Source organism: Diadema setosum, chromosome 19 (genome assembly GCF_964275005.1).
Source record: "Diadema setosum chromosome 19, eeDiaSeto1, whole genome shotgun sequence".
NCBI classification, from domain to species: domain Eukaryota; kingdom Metazoa; phylum Echinodermata; class Echinoidea; order Diadematoida; family Diadematidae; genus Diadema; species Diadema setosum.
In genome coordinates this window covers 7,630,955-7,655,521 of record NC_092703.1, presented here as the reverse complement: position 1 = coordinate 7,655,521, position 24,567 = coordinate 7,630,955, and the positions used below count along the sequence as shown (strand labels likewise).

Genomic DNA, 24,567 nt, shown 5'->3' with positions numbered 1-24,567 from the left:
GTGTGCATATTAAAGGTAGCTCATTATCCAATGTTTAATCCCAAGGCAAAGCTGAGGGATCAAATTCAGTAGTTACCACATGCACACTGCTGGTATTCCTAATGATGCTTGGAGAGACATGTCCATCATCTGCTTTAGAAAATGGGGTACAATCTTTTTTTAATCATTATTATTCTTTTTTTTTTTGCCCCAAAATCTATTTTTTGATAATGTAACCTGATGGCAAATATACTGGATGCATTTCCTCTTGGCTTGCCATAGATGCTTTGCTTATAGTTACTTGACAAATTCACTGGATGCATGGTTAGCTAGCCAATAGGCATCTCCAACTTAGTGCACAAAATGCTTGCTTGATGAACAAACTCTTGCTACAAGTGCATGACAACATGTTTACAGTGGCTATCGCATGAAACATTGTCGTTTGAGGCACGCCAGTAAAAATCTACTTAGTTCTCAATCACCGAGAATGCAAAATTTTCTCAACATATTCTATTAAAAGACTTCATGTGATGGGTTAGTATAACTGGTAAGCTCCATTTTCCATAAATAACAGACCACTTTGGTAAACTTTTTGCATAGAAAACAATTCTTGGTGGCTTGATCGCTTGATCATTTACATTTATGGCCTATATGAAGTCATAATGTAGAGTCCATACTACAGGCATATGAAGCCCTGCATACTATAGGGACAAGCTCTTAACCCATTGGACAGACTAATTTTGCTACAACATGCATTTCCCATAGAACCCTGCCCGAGTATTCTCTGGACTCATCCTCAACGGGATAACTACAGGAAAACAACATCCTTCCTACTGTAAGAGTACAGATTGAACACAACTTTCATAGCCATCCGATTTTGGGACTTGTGTTGTAAACAGTCCTTCAACCTCATACCACACAGGAAAGGGGGTATAGGCCATAACATTTTGGGTGCCTAGTGATCATATCTGACTATGCCACACTTGTGATTAATGAAATCCAACTGCCGTGCCCATTTGCCAACATCCCTTCGACCAAATTTATGTTAGTCCCTTGTGTGCACGTTCATTTGTGGAGACCTTAACTTCACGACTGATCGCTTTTAAATGTACGCTATATTTCTCGACTCTTCTACAAGGCAAAGCATATAACACACGCACACACGCACACACACACATAATTTATTGCTGAAGTACGACATACAGAAAGATCGACGGAATGTTGTATGGCAAGGACATAAGTGTAAGCTTTTTTTTCTTTTTTTTGAGATCTGCAAATATGATATTTCAATGTTATCATTTATGAGCTCAGAAAAAGCCGAATCGGCACACCAATCCCACTGAAAAATTCAGCACTCAGTAATTCAATCTGATGTATGATCTACCAATCTAACCGCTTGGCTCATTAATCAGAGTTCAAAGTGAAATATCCATACCTGTAAAACACGATATGAAAATTTCGCGAATTGGAGCCAACGGCCTTTCTCGCAACATAAATTTTTTTGCGACTTGCCACTGGCATCCAATGCATATTGTGTAGGCAAGAACTTTCGCGCGCATTTAATTTTGCAAATGCTGCCGCTCGCGAAATTCGCGAAATCAAAATGCATGTGAAGATTCCTTGTTTTACAGTAATATCAGTCTCTTCAAACAATCCTCTCCTGGGTGGTCAGCCTTGTTTGTTTGTCTGTTTGTTTGTTTTCGGCTACTAATACACAGTTAGCAAGGAATTAGCAAATCAAAAGGCCCTCTCAAGAGCTGGGGCTGCCCCTCACTGATTGGCATTGCTCACAATTGTCACAGTGAGAGGGCTTGTGACCAAGGCTATTAACAATGAACAGCTTGCCTATAGAGAAGTCGGAAGAGATCTGCCCTGTAACCTGAACCTAGATCTTGCTGTTATCATACTGTGTCTGCCAAGAGAAGATGCTTGTTTAACTCCAAGTGCTCTGACCCCTGGTTACTTGTAGCCCACATAAGTTGTTGAGAATCGTGGACATTTTGTAATGTCATATTCCTCTTGAAGTGAACTCCATCTTCACTTCAGAGTAAAGGAATGAAATGTATGCACCATATACAGTAATAGCGATCGAGTCTGAACTTTTCTGAATCTGGGTTCCTGACGATTTTGCGAGTGAATGAACTCAAGATTGTAGAGTCGAATGGCAAAACGTCTGTGTGCACATCCCATTCATGTCCGGAACAGAGGCAGTATTTTTGTGTGTCTTTAAATTCACGAATAGCACTTGACTCACAAAATTTGCAAAATATTCGGCGTATACAGTATACTACCGTACCTCACTCCTTGTCTAACTTTCACATCTTATCCCTTTCATCTACTTCCCCTTTTATTCTCTGAGGAAGAAAGGGGGAGGAGCAGCGAGGGGCAATTTTGAAAGTGACATACTGTATACGCCATATATTTCGCGAGTCTAAATTTTCATGAATTGGGACTTCCCGACAATTTCGTGAGTAGTTAAATTCGCGATCGTGGAGTCCTGTACTGAATGGAGAAATGTATACGCGTACAAGTAAGTCACATTCATATCGGCATTAGAGTCAATATTTTCGCGTCTTTAATTTCGCGAATAGCAGCTGACTCGCGAAATTCGCGAAAATAAAAACCTCACGAAATATTCGGTGTATACAGTACATGTATTAGATGTTTACGTGTTGTAGGTCTTTTTGCTGATCAGCTGGGATAGAGAAGTCCATTCATAATGGGTCCCACTCACAAGCTCTGCTTCTTGGGGACTCAATTCTTCATTTTTGCTTCATGTTCATTTTTACCATGATTATGTCTGGCTTTCAATAAACTGAATTGAATTGAAGATTCAAGTTTAATGAGGTTCTTAATCGTATAAACATGCTATTTAGATACTTTATGCACATGTATAATATAGGTTCATAGATATATGAATATATAGATACCCTTGTATGCGTATCAATTTATTTTACCAAATTACATAAATTAGATCTGACTTTTATGATCATTTATTTGTACTAGTATGTTTTTATCAGCATGCGACTTTTCCTTTCTTTTGCCAGTGGAAGGTGATTTTCCGTAACTTTTCGGGCAATCAAGTATCTTGAATCTTGAATTGACGTGTGCATGGTATCTCCTTTTCCCATTCCTAATGCCTGCCTTTACCCTCCCTTCTTCTTTCTCATCTCTGCTTCCATATCTTTGTTCCCCTCGTTCTCCCACTCCTTCCACTTCTTCCTCTTCCTTTTCCCTTCTTTTTCTCTTCATTCTCCTCCTAGTCTTTTCCTGACTCCTTATCCTCACAGCCATGTTACTTTGTATATGTACCTAGGCTGCACACTGGCACTGGTCTGACAGTCCCTGACCAGTAAAAATCACTGTTGGACCAGTAACTTTTTCTGGAATAGACCAGTAAAATAAGGTAAAACTGGGTACCTACTAGTCCCACAGACAGGTCTGACCAGTAGAAAAAAATGGGTTAGTGTGCAGCCCTGATTTAGTACCTATTTCCGTATCTTATATCTTCAATGTATACCTGCTATACCACATATGGAATAGAGCAGTGTGTAATCACATTATCAACCTGCAACACTGCATTGATTTATAGACCAACACATAAATGTACATTTTTAATGTATACCTGTTATACCACATCAGGGAAAGAGCTGTATGTAATCACATAATTAAACTGCAACACACTGCATTGATAAGACCAACACATAATGTACATTTACCCGCTGAAGACTAGCCCTGTGTATACCAAGGAGGTACCTCCTTGGTGTATACTGGGGCAGGTGTCTATGGGAAATGCGTCTTGTAGCAAAATCTACCCGTCCTCAGCAGGTTAATGCATTACTAGTACAGCATATATACAGGCTGTTAAACTTAATTACTCATTTGTTTGTGTGTTTTTTTTTTCTCCCCCATCCATGCGAGGTAAGATTGTATAATTCAATACATTACGTGCCTACTGTGGTGCAATCGAAGGCCACAAACATTCTCTTTAAAGTTTAGATGTGGAAGCAGCACTAAAATCATGTGCCACACTGGGATTAAATCTCAACAGAAATCACTGCGAAGGATTTGGCGAATTAACTGGAAATTGGCATGCTCCTTGACAACATCCTGTTTTTTCTCTCTTTTTTTTCTGTAAAATTTGCCAAATTTAATTGTCTTATCTCCATTGAATAGGTAAAATTATACAAGGCTGTCTGGAAGCATGAATTCAGAATTCCATATCCCCTTCCTCATTCATGTATGTTTGAAGTACTGTCAAAGTGGATATTTTTGCATTTTTATGAGTAATTTTCAGCATTCAGCCAGGAAAGATAACCTTTTTTTGGCATGTTTTTAGTTCTGCAAAATCAAGACCTTAGCTCAACTGGAATGCACAGCAAAGCAAAAATATTTGCATGTTTTTATTTTTGCACTAGAGTCTGGTAGTGGAAAATACACGAAAATTTCCACATGGGACAAAAAAAAAATCCACTATTAAAGAATTCTTGTTTAGGGCAAGGCATTGCTAAATAAATGACATGTATCTTATATGAATGGAGTTAAACCTGCAAATCGACTTTGCCATCAAAACTAAGTATTAGGATTCTTATGTGTTTGGATCAGAACATGATCAGTTTGGGACCACGGAGAAGAGTGAAATGAGGGAAAAAAGGGCTGCAGCATGTAAACGAGACTAGCTGACCTGATCTCCTGTTGACATGGAGAATTTACAGGGAGTATCAAATGTCCACAAAGGACTTTTCGAGCACCTCCTTAGGATCATACCAAGTACTGCTCTTAAGGAGGCGCGGATAGAAATGGATACCCTCAGAAAAAAGATAAGTAAAAGTGAGGTGGATATGGAAAAGGGGTCAGCGGTGTCTGACCCATGATCCAGCCAAATCTCTGGAACGGCTGATACAGTTTTAAAGGGACTGTACAGTACTGGTTGAGGTGGGGATTCATGTTTTGAACATTCCTAAGTGAGATAATGAGAAATCTCTCATGAAGTATGAAAGAGCATGTAATTTTAAGAAGGATTCAACGTTTATTTGATGAAAATTGGTTTTCAAATGGCCGAGAAATCCAAAGAAATGATAATAATAAAAGGCGACAGGCCATGCCTTTTATTGAGATCTCTTTGTTTCACCTTGTTTTTGGATATCTCAGCCATTTCAAAACGGATTTTCATCAAATAAACTTTTGATACCCATTAAAGGTAGGGGATACCTTTCACAGACCTCCCAAAATGCAGCAAAACATTAAATACGAACCTCAGGGGACTTGTTTAGGCCACTGCTGAGAAATTTGCAAGTCAACAGTTATCTACAATTTGAATAATGCACAAAACTCAACTACTCAGTAGTTCTGTGTGTCAGCCACACTTAAGCCTTTTTGTTGCAGTCTTCTGTATTTTTTTATCTATAAACACAAATCTAAAAGTATAAGAGCTGATGTAATAACATATAGAGTGTGTGGCAAGAATGTATATAGAAATGTTTGTAAGTTTTGATGAACTTTCTTCACAAAATATACATGATGGACACACATACAGTGCATGGGTCTGCAAAGGTAGCCTAGTAATGTAGTGGAATTTACGGTGAGCCCCGAAAAAAATTCAATTCAAAATCTAACGGTCAATAAAAATGTACTAAATGTTACCTTCCACTTTCAATACTTTATGGGAGTTTCTAAAATGATACTCTCTTCAACATACCACTGTATTTATACAACTCTTCATTTAAGGCATGCAAATGGGATTCCCTACCTTTAAAATTGCATGCTCTTTGACACCTCATAGAGTGGTTTCTGCATATCTCGCAAAATGTTAGAAGCTACATCCTCATCTCAACCAGAACTGTACAGTCCCTTTAAAGTGCAGTCTAGTTCTCAACAGAGAATTTTCTCTGTCAACCATATCTCCGGAAGCATTTATATTGATTAAGCTTCACTTGCTAGCAGGATCATATGACAAGGTATAACATCATTACTCTTTATATCAAGATCTTGAGACGAGCAACAGAAGAAATGAATGAGACATTTTAAAGGTATTAGGTATTGGCTGAGGTGAGGATTCAGCTTTAATGTTTTGCGAGATATTTAGAAACCACTCTGTGAAATCTTAAAGAGGATACAATTCTAAGGGGAATCAAAAGTTTATTACTAATTGATGAAAATTGGTTTTGAAATGACTGACATAAAACAAGGTAAAACAAAGAGATCCTAACAAAAAACGGAGCCTGTCACATTTTATTATGATCGCTTGTTTGGATATCTCAGCCATTTCAAGACCTTTAAGAATTACATGTTCTTTTATATTTCATAAGAGGTTTCTGATTATCTCACAAACACACACAAAAAAAAGTCCGAAACCTCCAGCCCCATCTAAACCAAAACTCTACCATCCCTTAATTAAATGCTGGGCAAAGTTTGGGGTTATCAAGGGCAACTTTTGTGATCAAAGTATGCATATAATTTGAATACCAGTAAATTTGTATACCGGTGGTCTCATACATTCAGTGCAGAGACTATGTATAGGCCCTAGAGAGTAGTTCACTTGTGATAAAAGAACGGACAAACACACATTCTGCGCAAATGCTCTTCCATTTTTACGGCAATTGCAATAATCTCGCTAACCTGCATGTACATTATATGCTAGTTACACAGAACTATGAGCAATTTTACAGAAATAATGCATGACAAAGACAGGGGACAATGGGATAATGAGGAAATATGTAACACCGTATTCAGAGTATATGAGTCCAATAATAGCAAAGAGTACAGGGAAAGCGTCGGGGGGGGGGGGGGGGGATTGGACCCTATCCAGAGTACAGCTGTCCATCACGGAGTCTGTACTCTAGATGAAAGTGGCAGCGACAAACTAAACATGACATTGAAGGCAGTGACTCACAAGGGTTTATGATACCTATTCCTGTGCATTGCCAATATCGTTTCTCGTCCAGCATTCCACTGCTCTATGACAACAAGTGGGAGGGGGGGGGGGGCTTGGGGAGGAGGCAAGATTAAAAATACTCGCTATTTCCTCTTTCTGCCTGGCCCATTAGAGCCATACTGATCATCCTCTAATTGTCTCAGTCTTAATTGGTAACATTTGTTAACCTGTTAAGGACGAGTCCCGAGCATATACTCGGGTAAGCATCTATGGGAAACACACTGTGTTGTAGCAAAATCAGTCCGTCCTCAACCGGTTAAAAATCTTTTTCCTCACTTGTTTGACCTAAATAGTTATCTATACTCCATATTTCCTTACACCCGCTTCATTCTGGGACATATGACTGCAAATAGCCGACATTGTAACAAGCTTCTTTTTTTTTCTAAGTAGGCCTAGACCCCATCATATTTCTCCAACCTTGCAGGATTTTAGTCACCATTACTACTATATACAAACCATTACACTCATTTTCCTTTCAAAACAGTTATACAGTCGGGTGAATGTTTATAAACCTAATTTGTATTTTGTAAATTTTGCACTTGTATGATTATGTCTATCTGTCAATAAGTAGCTATACCAATCACTGTTGCACAAAAAAAAAATGAAGAAAAAAAAAACCCTTTACCAATCCGCATTGGTTATATGTTACATTTTGATGATGCTTTTTTACATTCCTGTTCACTGACTGGGGTCAAAGTACAGTCATCTTTACAGGATGCAGTAACACCCACTGAAAGAGTAGTTCAAAAGAATGTGGACAGCAGAAGTTTATGAAAGGTAGCAAAAGAGGACAGTGGATGTGGGGAGAGTGCTGCTGATGCCCCCCCCCCAAAAAAAAAAAAATCTAAACTACATTGTATGCAAACCTTGATCTCTGTACCTTCAAAGATCTTGTTAACTCTTAGCATGCCACATGCAAGTTTTGTGTTTGTTTTCTTTGTTTGTTTGTTTGTTTGTGTGTTTTGTTTTTGTTTTGTTTTGTTTTGGTTTTTTTTTGGGGGGGGGGGTGTTGTTTTTTTTTTGCCCCTTTGGCAGAGTTACACACCTTTAATGTTTTCTTACACCTTAGGGAGTCCCACATGTGCATGTGTGTTTTCATGTTACATTACATTTAAAATTGCACAGTCAGCATTTTTGTCAATTGATTTCGGAAGCCAGTATGGAGAGCATGGCTGATTTCATCTGCAGGTAATCTCCCAGCATCCCAATTTTAGAATTTATTAGACAACAAGAAATTGTACCCTTAGGTTAAAAAGTCCTGCTTCAGTCGATTACCAATGGCATACTTTGGCTCTGGATGAAGACTAGCTGGGCGTGTTAAATGTTACAAGCCAGCGGGTAGGAAAAGGCCAGTGGGTCAGCAGCGCCTCTGATTGGGACGGTGATTGGGACAGGGGGAATCCACTTCCCGTCCTGGCATTGTACTCTCATCAACGAGCTGTTCCTTCCTGCTTTGTTACAGGTTTCTGCTCCAAAACTTTGATGCGAAACAGTTGTCCCTCCCGTCTGGGGGGACCGACGGCCAAACTTCCTTGTTTCGTTCTCCTCTATGGCTACCCACAATTGTTATCCTGCAACACATTCATACAATGCAGCTCCTGGCAAATGGTGTGAAAATAAAATACAGAAAGAAAACAATACCCAAAACACAACCCTCAGGATGTGCGGGAATACGTAATGTACAACCTGTTTACTGGCTACAGCAACCCACATCTCAGTTTGCAGTGAGTGTTTTTTGTGGCCATAAAATATGCATGTATTTCAATGACTACTTACAAATATTCAATACTTCGGTGTCTCCGAATTATTTTAGGCACCATTTCCCTAGGTCCTCTTCTAGATCCAAACTGTCACAGACCCAAAGGCCTTGTTTTGAAAGTCCTTACAAAATCTCGCTGACACATATAGGTCCTATCATACACTTTGTATACCTATTACAGGCCAGAATATTATGCATAAAGCAAGAAAATGTGCAAGTTTCATTCATTCTTTTTTTTTTTTTTTCAAGATACCAATTTCCTCAACCCATATAAAGAGATGTTAAGGAAATAGTATTGTCCATGTCTTCTAGAGGTGCTATATTGTAGTTCAAATGCACTTTTAATGGAAGAGAGAATATAATTTCAATGAACATAATTCTTTTTTTCCCCCCCATTCTACTACCATTGCTCTTCTACTGTGACATCACAAATGGTTGTCGAGTTCCCACAAGTCATGGTGGCAAATGGAATGAAGCAAATTTCCAATATTCTTTTGAACAGACTGTCTTGCTTTCATTAACCTCTTCATGTTTTCCTAGTCTTTCCACATTCCCTAAATCAACACATTTCATACATTCGGGGAAACTTCCTCCTTTAAAGGTAGGGGATACCTTTTACAGAACTACTAAAATGCAGCAAAACATTAAATATGAACCTCAGTGGACTTGTTTAGGCCACTGCTAAGAAATTTGGAAGTCAACAGTTATCTACAATTTGAATAATGCACAAAACTCAACTACTCAGTAGTTCTGTGTGTCAGCCACACTTAAGCCTTTTTCTTGCAGTCTTCTGTATTTTTTATCTATAAACACAAATCTAAAAGTATAAGAGCTAATGTAATAACATATAGAGTGTGTGGCAAGAATGTATATAGAAATGTTTGTAAGTTTTGATGAACTTTATTCACAAAATATACATGATGGACACACATGCAGTGCATGGGTCTGCAAAGGTAGCCTAGTAATGTACTGGAATTCACGGTGAGCCCCGAAAAAAATTCAATTCAAAATCTAACGGTCAATAAAAATGTACTAAATGTTACCTTCCACTTTCAATACTTTATGGGAGTTTCTAAAATGATACTCTCTTCAACATACCACTGTGTTTATACAACTCTTCATTTAAGGCATGCAAATGGGATTCCCTACCTTTAAGCTCTTACATCCTTTCGAGAAAGTAGGGATGTCAGGAGCAACCACATCCTCAAAACCAAATGACATAATGCCATTATGTCATAGCCTCAAGGTTCTCTCCTACCCTGTAGACTGCTGTGGTACGTGTAGGGCCTACATGTACAGATATAGTGACAGGATGTTTAACGAATTGATCGCAAAGGCATACTTCAGTAGCAGTTTCGTCAGATATCAACATAATGCCCTTTATACCCTTGTCTCCAAAAAGGCAGAAACATTGTGGAAATTGTGAGGCTTTATAAAAGAAATACTGATTCATCAATGAATGGTATATAGAGCTTGAGACTATTTATCTTATTATTTATTTTTTTTATTTATTCATTCATTTATTTTTCATCTTTTTTTTTTTTTTTTGGGGGGGGGGGTCTGGTCCACTAAAATGGGCCACTAAAATCTTTCAATCTAACATTTTAGTGGCCAGAAAAAGATATGAAGTGGCCCAAAATAAAAGCAAAAGTAACAGTCTAACTTGAATCTTAGTTGCCTGATCTGGCCACAAGAAGATAGATTTGGTGGCCCACCACCAATCCTAAGTGGCCTGGGCCACAGGGCCTACGCTAATATCGGGCCCTGGATATACGTAGAAGATTGTATCTATTGGCTCGTCACGTTCAGCCGAAAAAAGGTAGAGCAGCCTTGGAAAAGACTGGCAAGTCAGACATACACTGTTCGTGACCTCTCTCAATCAAGGTCAACACAATTACAGCCCACATTGCTGGGTCACAAAGTTACTTTTGTTGAGTCTGTTGGGGGAGACAACACAATTACCATCATTATATCTACCACCTAACCATCTGGACTTCTGATTTATTTTCTTTCTCTTTTTTTTTTCTCCTAACCACACTGCACTGGATTGCAGCAGATGTGCACATGAAATGTTTACTTTATGCCGCCAAAAGGAGGGAGAAAAACATACTCAGGGATGTTTCATTCATCCAACATTCTTCCTGGTTTGATCTCAGGCATTCAGACAGTGAAATAACTGTGAACAGATGGTTTAGGACTCATCTCTGATGAGATATACAGACTCTGCAAAATGGCTGCTCTTACATTCACCAGGTGCTTTCACACTGAGGGTGAATCACTAGGTCATTCGTAATGTGAATGCAAGTACACATCACACAAACTGTACCACAAAATATGTCACAAACTGTGGTACTCACGGTGGTAATTCAAACTAATTCACACGAAAGACGCGTGCGAGATTTCATTAGGTCAGCAAATTACCATGGAAATGTGAATACATCTCACGAAGGGTCAAAGAGCCTTTTCAGACTAGAAGAAGGATCATTTTTTTTTTCCTATTACTATTATGTGTGCTGTCACCAATTTTTCAGCTGATTCTCATAAAGTAACATATTCATATAGGCCTATAATTTATTATGGTTACATTATTTTTGACCCATATTATTTACACTCGTAGTAAGAGATGAACTATCATGTCAAGTTTTCAACTCAATTCTTTTACGATGTAAATACTTGTTCACATTTCATGTATTTTCAAACTACAATTTGGAGAACTATTCATTGTACTGTTCTTATCACTTTTTAAGAATTTGTATCAGACAGGTATCGGACTTGATTAGCATTTATGCTATTTTCTGCTACCTTTTATCCTGTATTCATGCATGAGTCTTTTGTTATGTACATGTAAGCATGTGAATACAGATAGAAACATCAACTTTCATCAGTGTCCTGAGCATGATTTTATTAAATGCTTTAAACAGAAGCTATTGTTTGAAGAAAAAACAAAAGATATCTGCCTGTGTTTTAGAGATCTTGATTTCATTGTAAATACGTCATCAAGAAAAATCCTACAAGCTGTACATTACCTCACTTCAGACTTAAAAAACAACTTTTACAGTAAAGTGGCCTTTAACAAGTCCATGCAGTTTCCTTTTCTCACGGTTGTTCCGAAACTTGCTGCATAAACCTACTGCATAATAAACCTTATAAGCAAGACACATTATTCCAGCATGGAGTTTTGATTTAAGGTCGGAAGAGCGTTTTTTGTTTGTTTGTTTGTTTTTTTCTGTGTGAATGCCGATGGGTCTCCAAGTTCAGACATTCAGGTGTGAGCGTTGGCATGAACTAGCAAATGTGCTGGCGTTGTGTGTGTGTGATGGGGGGGGGGGGGGGGTAAAATAGTGGTTTTTGACTGGAGGCAATAGTACATGCTGTAGTCCTACTGGAGACGAACTCGACCTTGTGCCTTTGTTATCCGGTATTAAAAAAAGAATTGCTATTTGATGTTTGGACAATGAATTGGGGTCAACTGCATGCCAGAGGACACAAAAAAACCCCTTGCATGCTGGCTGAGAATTGTAAAACCATGCCTGAAAGTTGTGTACGTGTATATCAATGGGACCTGTTAGAGGGAAAAAAAAGTGAAAATACAGAGCATAGCCCCTCTGGCAAATCTACTACCCTTGATATGACTTCAGTAAACAGGAATGAATGGGAGAAAGCGTCGCTTAAAAAAATGATGATAATAATAATAATAACAATAGTAATAATAATGGTGATGATGATGATGATGATGATGATGATAATAATAATAATAATAATATAATGACAATAATAATAATAATAATAATAAGAAGAAGAAGAATATGATTAATAATGACAATAATAATAATAATAATCACAAAGAAGAAGTTTTTCAATCATCTCCAAAACATTTGAATACCACTATCAGCGAGTGTATTCAAATACAGGAATGCAAGGTTGTGTGAATAAAGCTTCTGCTTCCTGTAATTAAAAAATAAAATAGGAATCTTCCTTTCCAAATCAACAGCAATATAGTTGGCAGGCATGTTCTGGCTCGATTGTTCACTACGCATTAAAAGTGTAGGAAATACATGTACATGTACAACACATGTGACTGTTCATTGCTACTTTAACATTCCATTCTCAGGCAAGTTGCTGGGTATTGGCTATCAGCATCACTCTTTACCATCAAAATCTTCACACTATGTGGGCCTAATTGATAAGGTATACAGCACTTGCCAGTTGTGTTGGAACAAAAGATACACCAAAGAATATGTACAAACACAGGAAGTAAAGATTGACTGAAGATACTGTAAGAAGACATTAAATATGTACACCATGCAATTCTACAAATCCTAAGCTTACCTTGTAAAGTTGACAAAATGGAGGTGCCGCTGATACATGTATGGGGCATCCACTTCACGCAGGATGGAGACAAGTTTTTCCTGTGGAATTAAAGACAGGATACGTAAAGAACTCATCCTCCTAAACAACAGGATACTTACAAATGAATCTACTCCACCTGTTGTAATGACATCAGGAGTTATAGATAAGCTCCTTATTTCACTCAATTGTTTCCATTCTTTTTAAACATATGTTGCATACTGAATTCTGAAATCCCCACAGGCTGGAATAGTACACAGGCCACCAGGTTCCCGTATAAAACAGGTTAAAAATATTTTTCCTCATATTACTGGGAGGTCACCTGTTATGTTATTTGTCATGCACTGATTGTTGCTATGTCTGGCAAGTCAGAGACAAATGGTAGAGCAACTACCCCACCTGCCTGAGGCAAGTACATCTCAATGCAGGGCAAGTAAAGTCAACAGGCACTTGCCCACTTAAAAGAACAGGGTCCTTGTCCGAACCTTGCCTAATTATGCTCATTTGGGCAAAATATAATGGTATAAATATTTCTAGTCATACCCAGTATTAACCCATTGAGGACGGACTGATTTTGCTACAACACATTTCCCACAGACACCTGCCCAAGTATACTCGGGACTCATCCTCAACATGTTAAAGTGCCTTGCAAACTTTGTTAGGTTGCTTTAGATAATCTTTGGGAATATGGAAAGAGTAGAACGAGTTGCATACAATTTTGCAAACTTAAATCAACTGGTACAATTCTCCCAGATGTGTGTATTTTACAGAGACAAACACAATCAGTGGAAATATATTAAATGACAAGTTCACCTTCATTAACATAAGGATTGAGAGAATGCAGCAATGTTAGTAGAACACATCAATGAAAGTTTGAGGAAAATTGGACAATCGATGCAAAAGTTATGAATTTTTAAAACTTTTGTGTTGGAACCGCTGGATGAGGAGACTACTAAGGCTCGTGATGTCATATGAGTACAACAGTATAAAGAAAATGTAAAGAAAATTCAACATATTTTCACTTTTTTTGCATAATAAAAGAGCACCTGACTTGCCTCTTTCTATAGGCAATGGGAATAATATTACCCATAACATATATGTCAGTACCGAGTCAAGGGAATGTGCACTTTTTTCAAAAGATGAAATTTTGTGAAATTCTCTTTATATTTTCCTTATATTGTCGTACGCATGTGACATCATACACTGCAGTAGTCTTCTCATCCAGCGGTGACTGCACAAAAACTTCAAAAATTCATTACTTTTAAATGGATTGTCCGATTTTCCTCAAACTTTCAATGATGTGTTGTACTAATATTGCTATATTCTCTCAATCCTTATGTTAATGAAGGTGAACTTGTCCTTTAACCCTATTCTAACTGGGCTATTTGAGACCAAGTTTTTACTGAGGGGGGGTCAATTTGACCCCCCCTTCAGATCTCGGCCGCCGATCGCGCGATCGCCGTGAAATTTTGCCTGAAGATAGAGCTGGATGTCAACTACAAGATTACATCGTCATACAATAGAAAAATATTGCCTTTCTATTTTTAATAAATTAATTATGCAAATTTGTCCATGAAATCATATTTTCACCTATAACTCAATTAAAAAGACTGGAGGATTGCTAAATTTTTGTGTCAGAATTCCTCAAGACACATCAAACAATTTTCGTGTAAAAAATTAGCTCAATTGAAATTAATTTCTTTTGTTTTTTATTGTTTTGTTAATTTCTTATGTATTTCATTGTTTTTCAACCTTTTTTTTTCTATTGTTTTTTTGCCAAAACTTGTTGCAGGCACTTTTTCAGGCTTATCTACACTAGAATTGATTAATTTCAATGGTTAAAAGTTGAAATAATCTAATTTATATCAATTTAACCAAAAAACACAATTTGCATTGGATTTGCACACGATATCATGAATTTGAGCTGTTTTTTGGTTGACATGCATATGCAAAACATTACGTAACTTCAAAAAGGTGTACCCGGACGTCGCAAATTTGGTCTCAAAATATGCGGGAGACTTCAATGAAAAAAGTCGTGAAACGACGCGGCAAAAGCTTTGCGCGTTGCGAAATCGTGGCGCGAAACGTCGAGGGGGGGGTCAATTTGACCCCCCCCCCAGTTAGAATAGGGTTAAGTGATGATGTGCATCTCAGTATCCATACAGGTACTGTGGATGCTACTCACTGGATATGAGTGTCTAATTAACATGGTATCATTAGCCCTTCCCCCCTCCCCCTCCCATTTGCAAAACATTCCATGGCCCCCTGTGCCAGTAGAAGTTTATCTCACCTCCCTGGTCAAACAGTGTTCTCATAGGCAGAGAGGTGTTTGAGAGAAGGAGTGTAATCTCAAAGTTGCAATTTGTGTGCACCTTCATAAACATGTGGATTGAGAGAATGCAGCGATATTAGAACTATAGTGACAGTTTGAGTAAAATGGAACGATCAATTAAAAAATTATGAATTTTTAAGTTTCAGTTCCATGATCACTGGATGTGAAGACTAATACAGCTTGTGATGTCATATGTGTAGAACAATATGAAGAAAATATAATGAAAATTAAACATATTTTCACTTTACTCACATAAAAAGAGCACATGACTTGCCTCTTTCAGAAGGCAGGGGGAGTAATATTACCATCAACACATGTCACTTACAAGTTGAGGGAATGTGTACTTTTAAAAAAAAAAAATATTGTTGAATTTTCTTTATGTATTCCTTATAATATCATCATTCTACGTAAGTGACATCATCAACTAAAGTAGTACTCTCATCCAGCAGTGACTGCACAGAAACTGTGAAAATTAACGTAAACTGAGGAATATTTTCCATGAAGATATATGCCATGTTTAATGAAAAAGCACTCGATGAGTACAATTGTAGTAGGTCCAACGTCAATCATTTCTGGGCTGTTTCATTAAAATATGCTAACTGGTAAAGTTACATAAACTGGACAACAAATAACTCGACTGAGATGACCTTTCACAACAATATCTGGCATGTGTCACTGAAATTCTACTTGAGTAGTACCTGTCTGGCCAATTAGGACTGCCTACCTCTTCCGAAGTTGTGATGTGTTTGTCGTTGAACGTCTGTGAGCAGATGAGAAAGAAGTGGTTCCTCGCCGCCAAGGTGTGCAGAAGCTCCAAGATGGAACGGCTGCCGCATTTCCCCACACGGTTGAAGATCACATGATCTTTCTGAACAAGAAATTGAATTGTAAGGGAACAGTATTTACTTAATACAGTGGTGCACTTGAATTTTTCAAATGTACTGTACAAGCTGACATTTGCATAATTTTGCGAATCATGACAGTAAGTAGCAATATACAAATTCAAAAGCACGCAAAAAAAACCCAGCAAAGCAGAAAAATATAAGTCCTTAACCCGTTGAGGACGGACTGGTTTTGCTACAGCATGCATTTTCCATAGACACTTCAGTCTGCCCGAGTAAAGGCCTCCTCAGAACTCGTCCTCAACAGGTTAAAGGAGAAGTCCACCTTCAATACATGCCAGTGGATTGAGCTAATGCAGCAACATTAGTAGAACACATCAGTGAAAGTTTGAGGAAAATCGGACAATCTGTACAAAAGTTATGAACTTTTGAAGTTTCTGCAGTCACTGCTGGATGAGAAGACTGCAGTTTATGATGTCACATGCGTATAATGATATAAGGAAAATATAAAGAGAATTTGACAAAGTGTTTTATTTTTTTAAGCACACATTCCCTCAACTTGTCACTGACACAAAGTTAAGGGTAATACTATTCCCCCTACCTCCTGAAAGAGGCCAGTCAAGTGCTATTTCATTGTGCGAGAAATATGAAAATATGTGATATTTTTTTAATATCGTTCTACAACTGTGAATTCACAAGTTGTAGCAGTTTTCTCATCGAGCAGTGACTGAGCAGAGACTTTAAAAATTAATAACTTTTGAATGGATTGTCCAATTTCCCCCAAACTTTCACCGATGTGTTCTACCATGGGGTCCATGGTTCTACTAATACTGAGCTGTATTCACTCAATCTGCATTTTATATATAAAGGTGGACTTGTCCTTATAGTTCAGAAATCTCCCGGGGGTTTCTCTCACTGGTGTATTGATAGGGTAGTCTTGTACAACAACCCTCTGCTTGCTTCTCTTGCAATCACTACAGCAAGAAGGCCTTTGACAAAGACTAATAATGTGTATACTGACATAGCTGTAGCATGCAGAGTGCATTTTTGCCAATCATTCCAAGGAATATGATACAACATCCTTGGCAGACAACATTCAACCTGCATCTTCCTGTGACACAAATAAAACACACTTTTCTCATTGCAATGGGACTGTACAAGTTACTAGAGTTCTTGCACATAAGTACAATACATACACTGTACATGCTGTATTCTGTGTCAAAATGTATATCAAATGTTCATCTCGAGGCATACCTGCCAACATTCAATTGGATGAAGGACCTGTATTATGTAAAAATTGTACCCCATTTTTTATTAATTATTTATTTTGATATGATTCCATTTCGATCAAACTTTGACAGTGTACAATGTACTCTGACTTTACAGGCAGGAGTTGGTCCTGTGTTAAATTGCATTCATGAAGTGTTGACTACATAGTATGAATGTGTTTGAGCTATAGACTGACACACCCAAAGCAATATTTAATTGGGAGTTGGGGGGGGGGGATAGGAGGTTTGAGCATCAGAATTAAAAAACAAAACAAAACCCAATAACACACTTTGCACGTCAAGAGGGTTGGGGTGGGGGTTTGAGTCCACAGATCAAAATGATCTAGGTAGCTCTATCATATGCCCCAAATAATTTCAAATTCATGAAGTATATAATTTTGGTGTAAGATTCCAAGTTTGATTAAAACAGGTACAGGATAGAATTAGTTGTACATGTACCTGCTCTTCTCTCTCCCCCCCCCCCCCACCCCACCCCCATCACCAAAGTCATTGCCCTTTGCATGTGTGCAAGACATCCTTCAGAGATAATGCCTCCATTCATTCTACATCAACACCCTCTCTCTCTCTCTCTCTCTCATCAGCTCACACACCATCCATGTACACAGGCAGCGTGGCTAGGGAAATAAACATAGGAACAGAAACACTGTGTGTCTGTGTATCCTTTGAACTTCTATCTACACCCCCATATAAATAGTTTGCATACCAAGGGGTTGAGGTATTGGTATACAGAGATATAAGCTGCTTGTGTACACATCTTGGGAGTGATGATGTCCAATCTGTCTAGTCTGTATAGTACAGACCAAGTTTTTATTTCTTACTCAGTGATTTCTTCTTCTTTTTTTTTTCTTTTTTTTTTTTTTTTGGGGGGGGGGGGAGTGGTAGCAGAGATACAATGACTTGTCTATCTTTTAGGCAGTCTTAAAGGGATGATACAGTTTTGGTTGAGATGGGGCTACAGGCTTCCAGCTTTTTTTGATGATGATTTTTTGAAATAATGAGAAACCTCTTATGAAATGTGAAAGAGCATTTATTCTAAGAGGAATTCAAAGTTTATTTGAAGAAAATAAGTTGTGAAATGTCCAAGATATCCAAAACAAAGCAATCCAGATTCTACTAAAAGGTAGGACCCACCTTTTATTGGGATCACTTTGTTTTTCTTTGTTTTTGGATTCATATCTCAGCCATGTCAAAACCAATTTTCATCAAATGAACTTTGAATTCCTCTTTGAATTGTATGCTCTTAATAGCATTTCATAAAGTGGTTTCTCAGCATCTTGCAAAAGGTTAAAGGCTGAATCCTCAAATCAACCACTGATACCATACCATCTCTTTGATATCTGGCAAACTGTTGTGAAACATTATCTGGTATTTGGCCTGCATGGTTTCATTACGAGTGTTTTTCAGGAACAGTACAGATCATCAAATAACACAGGATTCCTAGTCGCGAAAGAATACAATTGTATGGGCATGAAAATGCATAAAAGTATCTAATTTAGAGATGGCAAATCTACAAATATGGCATCACATAGGACCTACCCCATGCTTTTGAAAATAACACCCAGTTTGTATTAAAAGAATTCAGAATGTCCAGGTTGTCAAAGAAACAGTTTGTATGTAGCCACCAGAGAGGTGTATGATACTAAAAAGTGCCGCAATGCTCTTAATTTTTACTCAACGGACACAAGTGACAGGGTCTGATGCATTAGACTATCATCATGTCTTACCATTGTGTTTTTCACTGATTTCCTCTATTGGCGAAAAAAGAAGTTTAGTGAAATAAGAGCAGTATCATTCTTGAATCTCACTGTATCATTATATTTGGGGTCAAAGGTCAGATTCAGTAAAAGGGAACACTGCCAGTCCCAAGGACTTTGTTATCATGGGAATCGCCTGTATATCTACAATGATATACTGAACAAAAAACAATTTTGCCAACTGTTCTTTTATGGTAAATATGAAATTCCCCTCATATAAGCTCTTGGTCGAAAAGATTCTGTATTCCAAAAATGATTGAATAACAATGATAAATTATGAAAATGCAGCTTTTCCATGAGTGTCATGTTGCACTGCCTTGTTTTGTTGTATCAGTGTTATGATGTATTATCAGTTGCCATATGAACAGTCAAGCTTTGTGCTTTATTCTTGGCTTGCCATTCTTTATGGAATTCATATATATGTGTGCAACAAATGGAATTATATAAGATGTATTTCTACTTTATTTTAATAAATGTAATTAACACAGTTAAAATTGCTAATAAACTGTAGGACTACTGTGCAAAGCCATATTTGTATGATATACAATGTTAAATCAAATTGCTGAAATTTGATGTAAAATGTAATTGAAGTGATGACATGCAGAGAATGCCTAATTAAATGCGTCCTTTGGGTTTTCATCTCATATGCTATGAGTTGCATTTGACACCCTGATGAGTTCCAAATAGTTCAATATTGAGACCACAATGGTGTTTTGAAAAAATGGGACTGTATTTTGAGCGAGCCTAGCCCATTCTGTCTAGACATCTCCCCTGCTGAAGAGGCTATTTTTAAACTCTCCTCGAGCTCAGAGTCGGGAGGGGGTGAGTCTGTGATGAAAAAGTACAAACCACACATCCACATGCACTCCATGTACTTGACCTGACATCCCCTCGTGAAAGCAGTTCACAGGTGGCTGGAATATCAGCTCCTATAAAAGGGCACTTGAGATATTGGCTGAGCAATCGATTCAGGAAGAGGGTGGTTAGGGGTCCCGCCCTCCTCTGCTGGCTGATGTTTGACACACACAAACATACACACACACACACACAGAGTATATAACAAGTCATGGTAAAGTTCATTATTAAATATACCATTGTACGTGCAATAGGACAGGTACGCCGTAACCTTCTGACTCATATGCGGTCAGACACTTATTTGTGGAGTTCATTCTACGCTCAATATATTGGTTCCGTCCTGACAAAGGAGAAATACATTGATACGTTTCCATGCCAACACAATCATAATACATTGGTTAATTAAGTGGGGACAGGTTGAACAATTCACTTTACTTAAAGGGGATGGCTAGTAACTGATCAGGGGGAATCAGTGGGAATGCTGGGGGATGATTGTTCCAATCCTTGTGGGATTCATTTCACAGTACATTATGTATCTATTGTTGAACGTGTGAAAATTACTGCTTCAGAATGGTCTCATATTCAAGTAATGTGCAGTTTAATATTGCCCCGTCACTGTTCAACAGGCATGCTAATCTGGAAATATTACAGTGCTCACTGGACCTTTGACACAGGATGTCTCTTGACATATAATATACTTGTATATGCAATTTGTCACACACATATATGCCACAAAAGCAAATTGATTACTGTAAAGTGGAAATGATCATGGTGAGGAAATTTTTGTGTTGGCTTACTTTGTGTGACATGAAACTAGTATGAAAATAAACACACACAAACATTTTTGCTTGTAATAAATATGTTCATTGTATCTCTCTGATGCCGTGGAATGAAAAACATACAAAATCAATATCTAGACCGAGTTTAAAGCAATTACTCACACAAAAATTTCCACTTTCAAAGTAATCCAGTAATCCATGGACTACATGATCTAAAGTTATCTTTGTAAATCAAAGTTCATACCTCACTTGAGTGAAAGTGACCGGTCCCCACTGAGGCTGGCAGTTGTGGTGGATGATCAAAGTATTTGTCGTACCATTTGATCTGCCAATGCTGCTTCCAAAGAAGACAAAATTTCAAGGAGAAAAAGATTTTGAGAAGGTCGAAAGAAGTTAGGAAAACAAAACCAATATTTAAACTGCTCAAATTAACATAAAAATCATACATCTAGCTATGATTTACTTCCCCTAACCTGCCCCCCCCCAAAAAAAAAAGCAAACACAATATCTTTGATAAAGAAAATGGTTAACTACTTGCGATTCTCATCAAGAATCAAATTATTCCCAAGATATCTAATACTCCTTGGCATACGGTGAACTGAATCTTGACATACTAATGTACTGACCAAAATATATTCCTCTATTTATCTCTTCCTCTTTCTCTCCCTCTCTTATTCATCTCAACTTAAAGATGATACTATAGTTTTTGGGTGGCCAACAGACTTTTTCACAAATAGATAATGTGAACTGAAGCACAATTCTATTTATGCCTTTCTGCTTTTCCCCTTTCTAGATGTGAACAAAATGATTTTACAAGCTGTCATGAACCATTTTGATAATTATAGAGTTCTTCTTTAAATGCAATGCACATGACTCCATTCATCAAGAATGCCTGTCTATACTGTACAAAATACCAACAGGCATACATTTGTACCTTTTTCTCTCTCTCCTTGTTAAACATGGTCAAGCACTTGTTGACAGGTCAAATGATCAGGTCACAGCACTTCAAAACACATTTAGTAGATGATGTGATTTAACTGCCACAGGGTTTCAGATGTACAAGAACTTACATAAGATTTGTAAATTATGTCTAGAATGTATATACTCCATACTGACCCAATTTTGAATCGCATAGTTTCTCAAACAATATCATGCTTCTCAAATTCCCTTTGACCACCACAATTAGATCATGATGATGAAGTTTAAAATTCCTCTACCCTCTCCAAATTTTATACCAAATGTCAATAAAAACAAGACTTCTATATTCTGATTGAACATCTGATTTTATTTTGTTCAGGAACTTCCGCAAACATGAAGACATACATATAATAGCTAGGTATTCCACTTTCACGACATTCAAATCAAACTATCTAACTTTATATGTGAAAAATATTAAAGGTTACAAAAGAAGTGACATTGTACAAGTTCTTTTGGAATGCAAGTGTACATTGCATGCAGACAAAATTTAGTGGAAGAAAAGAATTTTGGTTTCCGACACAACCCTACCAACTTGAAATATAATGATAATAAGTTTAGTCAGCATTTTGTTACCGTACCTTTTTACTTCTCCAATCTGGATCCTCACCCTGTTCATTGTTGCCTCCAGCTACAAAAGAAGATTAAAGAAAATGAGTACTGGTACTTGAAGAGAAGATTTTGTCTTGTAAACAGAGATATTGTTCATAAATCAAGATTGTACATGTATCTCCTGCACAATGTTTGTATACTGGGGCTATGGTTGTCATTGCAGGGGAATATCATATGGATATTGATAATGTATAATGTCATGAATACAAGTTAATTTGGCTTAACCTGTTGAGGACTAATTGATTTTGCTAAAACATGCATTTCCCATCTAGACAACTGTTTGAGTATACTCGGGACTCATTATCAATGGGTTGGCATCAAATCAGATGATTAAAAGGATACTACCCGGTATATAGTTTGTATGCAATGGCTAGACTTCTCGAGGCCTGAATCATTTATCTTTAATACTGTGATGGGCAATTTTGATACAAAATTTAATACATTTTTTTTTCATGAATTCCTCTCTACAAAACCAGTTGACTACCTTCGGCATGGACAGAAAAATTTGTCTGTCTCAAGGAGTTTTTATCATTTTCTTCAATACTTTTACGGCTCTCCAAAGGAGGGGATTCCATGAAGCTAGACGTAGTCTCCACGGAACATATTATCCATGACAACAAGATACAGACCAATCTTTCAGTCAACCATCGGTCCGTGGGCACTACTATTCCACTCTTCCAACAAACTTTAATGTATTCATGCCACATGGTATTAATTCCACCTTCAACTTGATGCAAAGTCATAAAGAGAAGAGCATGCTATGGCTTTCATGTTCGACATGAAAAAATATATATTTAAATCAGGGGTCGCACTTAACTTTTTTTTTTTTAAACTAGCCAGGCGGACTACTAACTTAGAATCAATTTTGATACTGAAGCAATATTTTGGCTAGCAAGACGGACTAGTAACTTCAGAATTTTATGATTTTTAGCTAATCCGACATGATTTTGGGTGGCCAATGGCCAGCGGACCATCACCAATTTCGAACCCTGTAAATGCTACCGATATTCAAGTAACTCTCTGATGTAAACAGGACAGATGCGAGTGGTGGACAAAACAGCGCTACATACAATGTAGCTTAGTCTTGCTGGAATACCACGATGATAGATTGTCAGTTGAAATTGATTGAGATGAGAGTGTCGAGTGTCGATATGCAATATGCCTAGGCCCCCTATGGTTTGGTTAATTTTCGAATTCTCTCTTAGTCTTACCTTCGTTGCTTGGCAGGAGACTTGCAGAGGACAATTTGGAGGAAGGCTGCTGCTCTAATGTTGAAATATTTCCTTGTGAATCTTGTACTAGACTTAGATTGTCTAGTGTTTGTTTCCAATTTCTGTTGCTAATAAAAGTAGTACGAGTTCTGTTGTAAATGTATCGTTTTTTGGCAACTGACAGGAGAAAATAAGAGAGACTGTGATTGTTCTTTGGATCACTGCTCGGAGAAGAGGTTATTAACAGCCAAACAGCCAGGCAACACAGGGCCATGAGCTGCAATTTGATGAAAGAAGACACCTTTGAAGATGGCATCTTGGCAGAATTCGACACAAAAGCTGAGAGTCGCTAGAAATGAGCAACAGAGTACTTCCCATGTATATTCCAAGCGATACCACCAACCATCACATCGTCACTGGCAAACGTCGCGTTCTGTACGACCACTGGCACTGCAGCTACAGCACAGGCCAGGCGAGAAGATGTTGCCCATAGGCTACACAGGATCCTAGGAGCACAAAGATGACGTTCAGGATTCATGCCCAGTCCAGTAACTCTCTCATTTTAGCTCAGTTCTCCACAACCAAACCGAGAAGTCTCGCTTGCACTTACTGTATACTGGTACTGCTGTCCTCTCCATTCACAGGGAGCGTGTCCACTTCCAAACGGCACTTACTCTAGAGAAGACGTTAGTCGTTATTCCGGCAGTTTCGGGAAAGAGTCCTATCCAGCTGGCATCTCATCTCCCGAACGAGCAAGTGGATCACACATCGCATTAATTGCGAGTATGAAAAACTATGAGACGATGCAAGGGATCCTCTGACCTGTAAACGTTTATAAACGTTGGACATGCAATTAAAATTTGTACAAATCGTACTATCTCATTATAAACACAATACTC

At 37.9% G+C, this 24,567-nt stretch overlaps 1 protein-coding gene across 1 annotated transcript in view; it reads right to left on the bottom strand.

The window, feature by feature from the left end:
• LOC140242634 (uronyl 2-sulfotransferase-like) overlaps window positions 1-23,984 on the bottom strand; it is a 43,416-nt gene extending 19,432 nt beyond the window's left edge. The window contains exons 1-5 of the mRNA XM_072322389.1: window positions 23,669-23,984; window positions 22,427-22,476; window positions 21,115-21,204; window positions 16,076-16,219; window positions 13,002-13,081 (exon numbers count right to left, since the gene is read on the bottom strand). Of these exons, the coding sequence (XP_072178490.1) occupies window positions 13,002-13,081; window positions 16,076-16,219; window positions 21,115-21,204; window positions 22,427-22,476; window positions 23,669-23,984 (680 nt within the window). The remainder of the gene's footprint in view (window positions 1-13,001; window positions 13,082-16,075; window positions 16,220-21,114; window positions 21,205-22,426; window positions 22,477-23,668) is intronic.
• Between the last annotated feature and the right edge of the window lie 583 nt (window positions 23,985-24,567).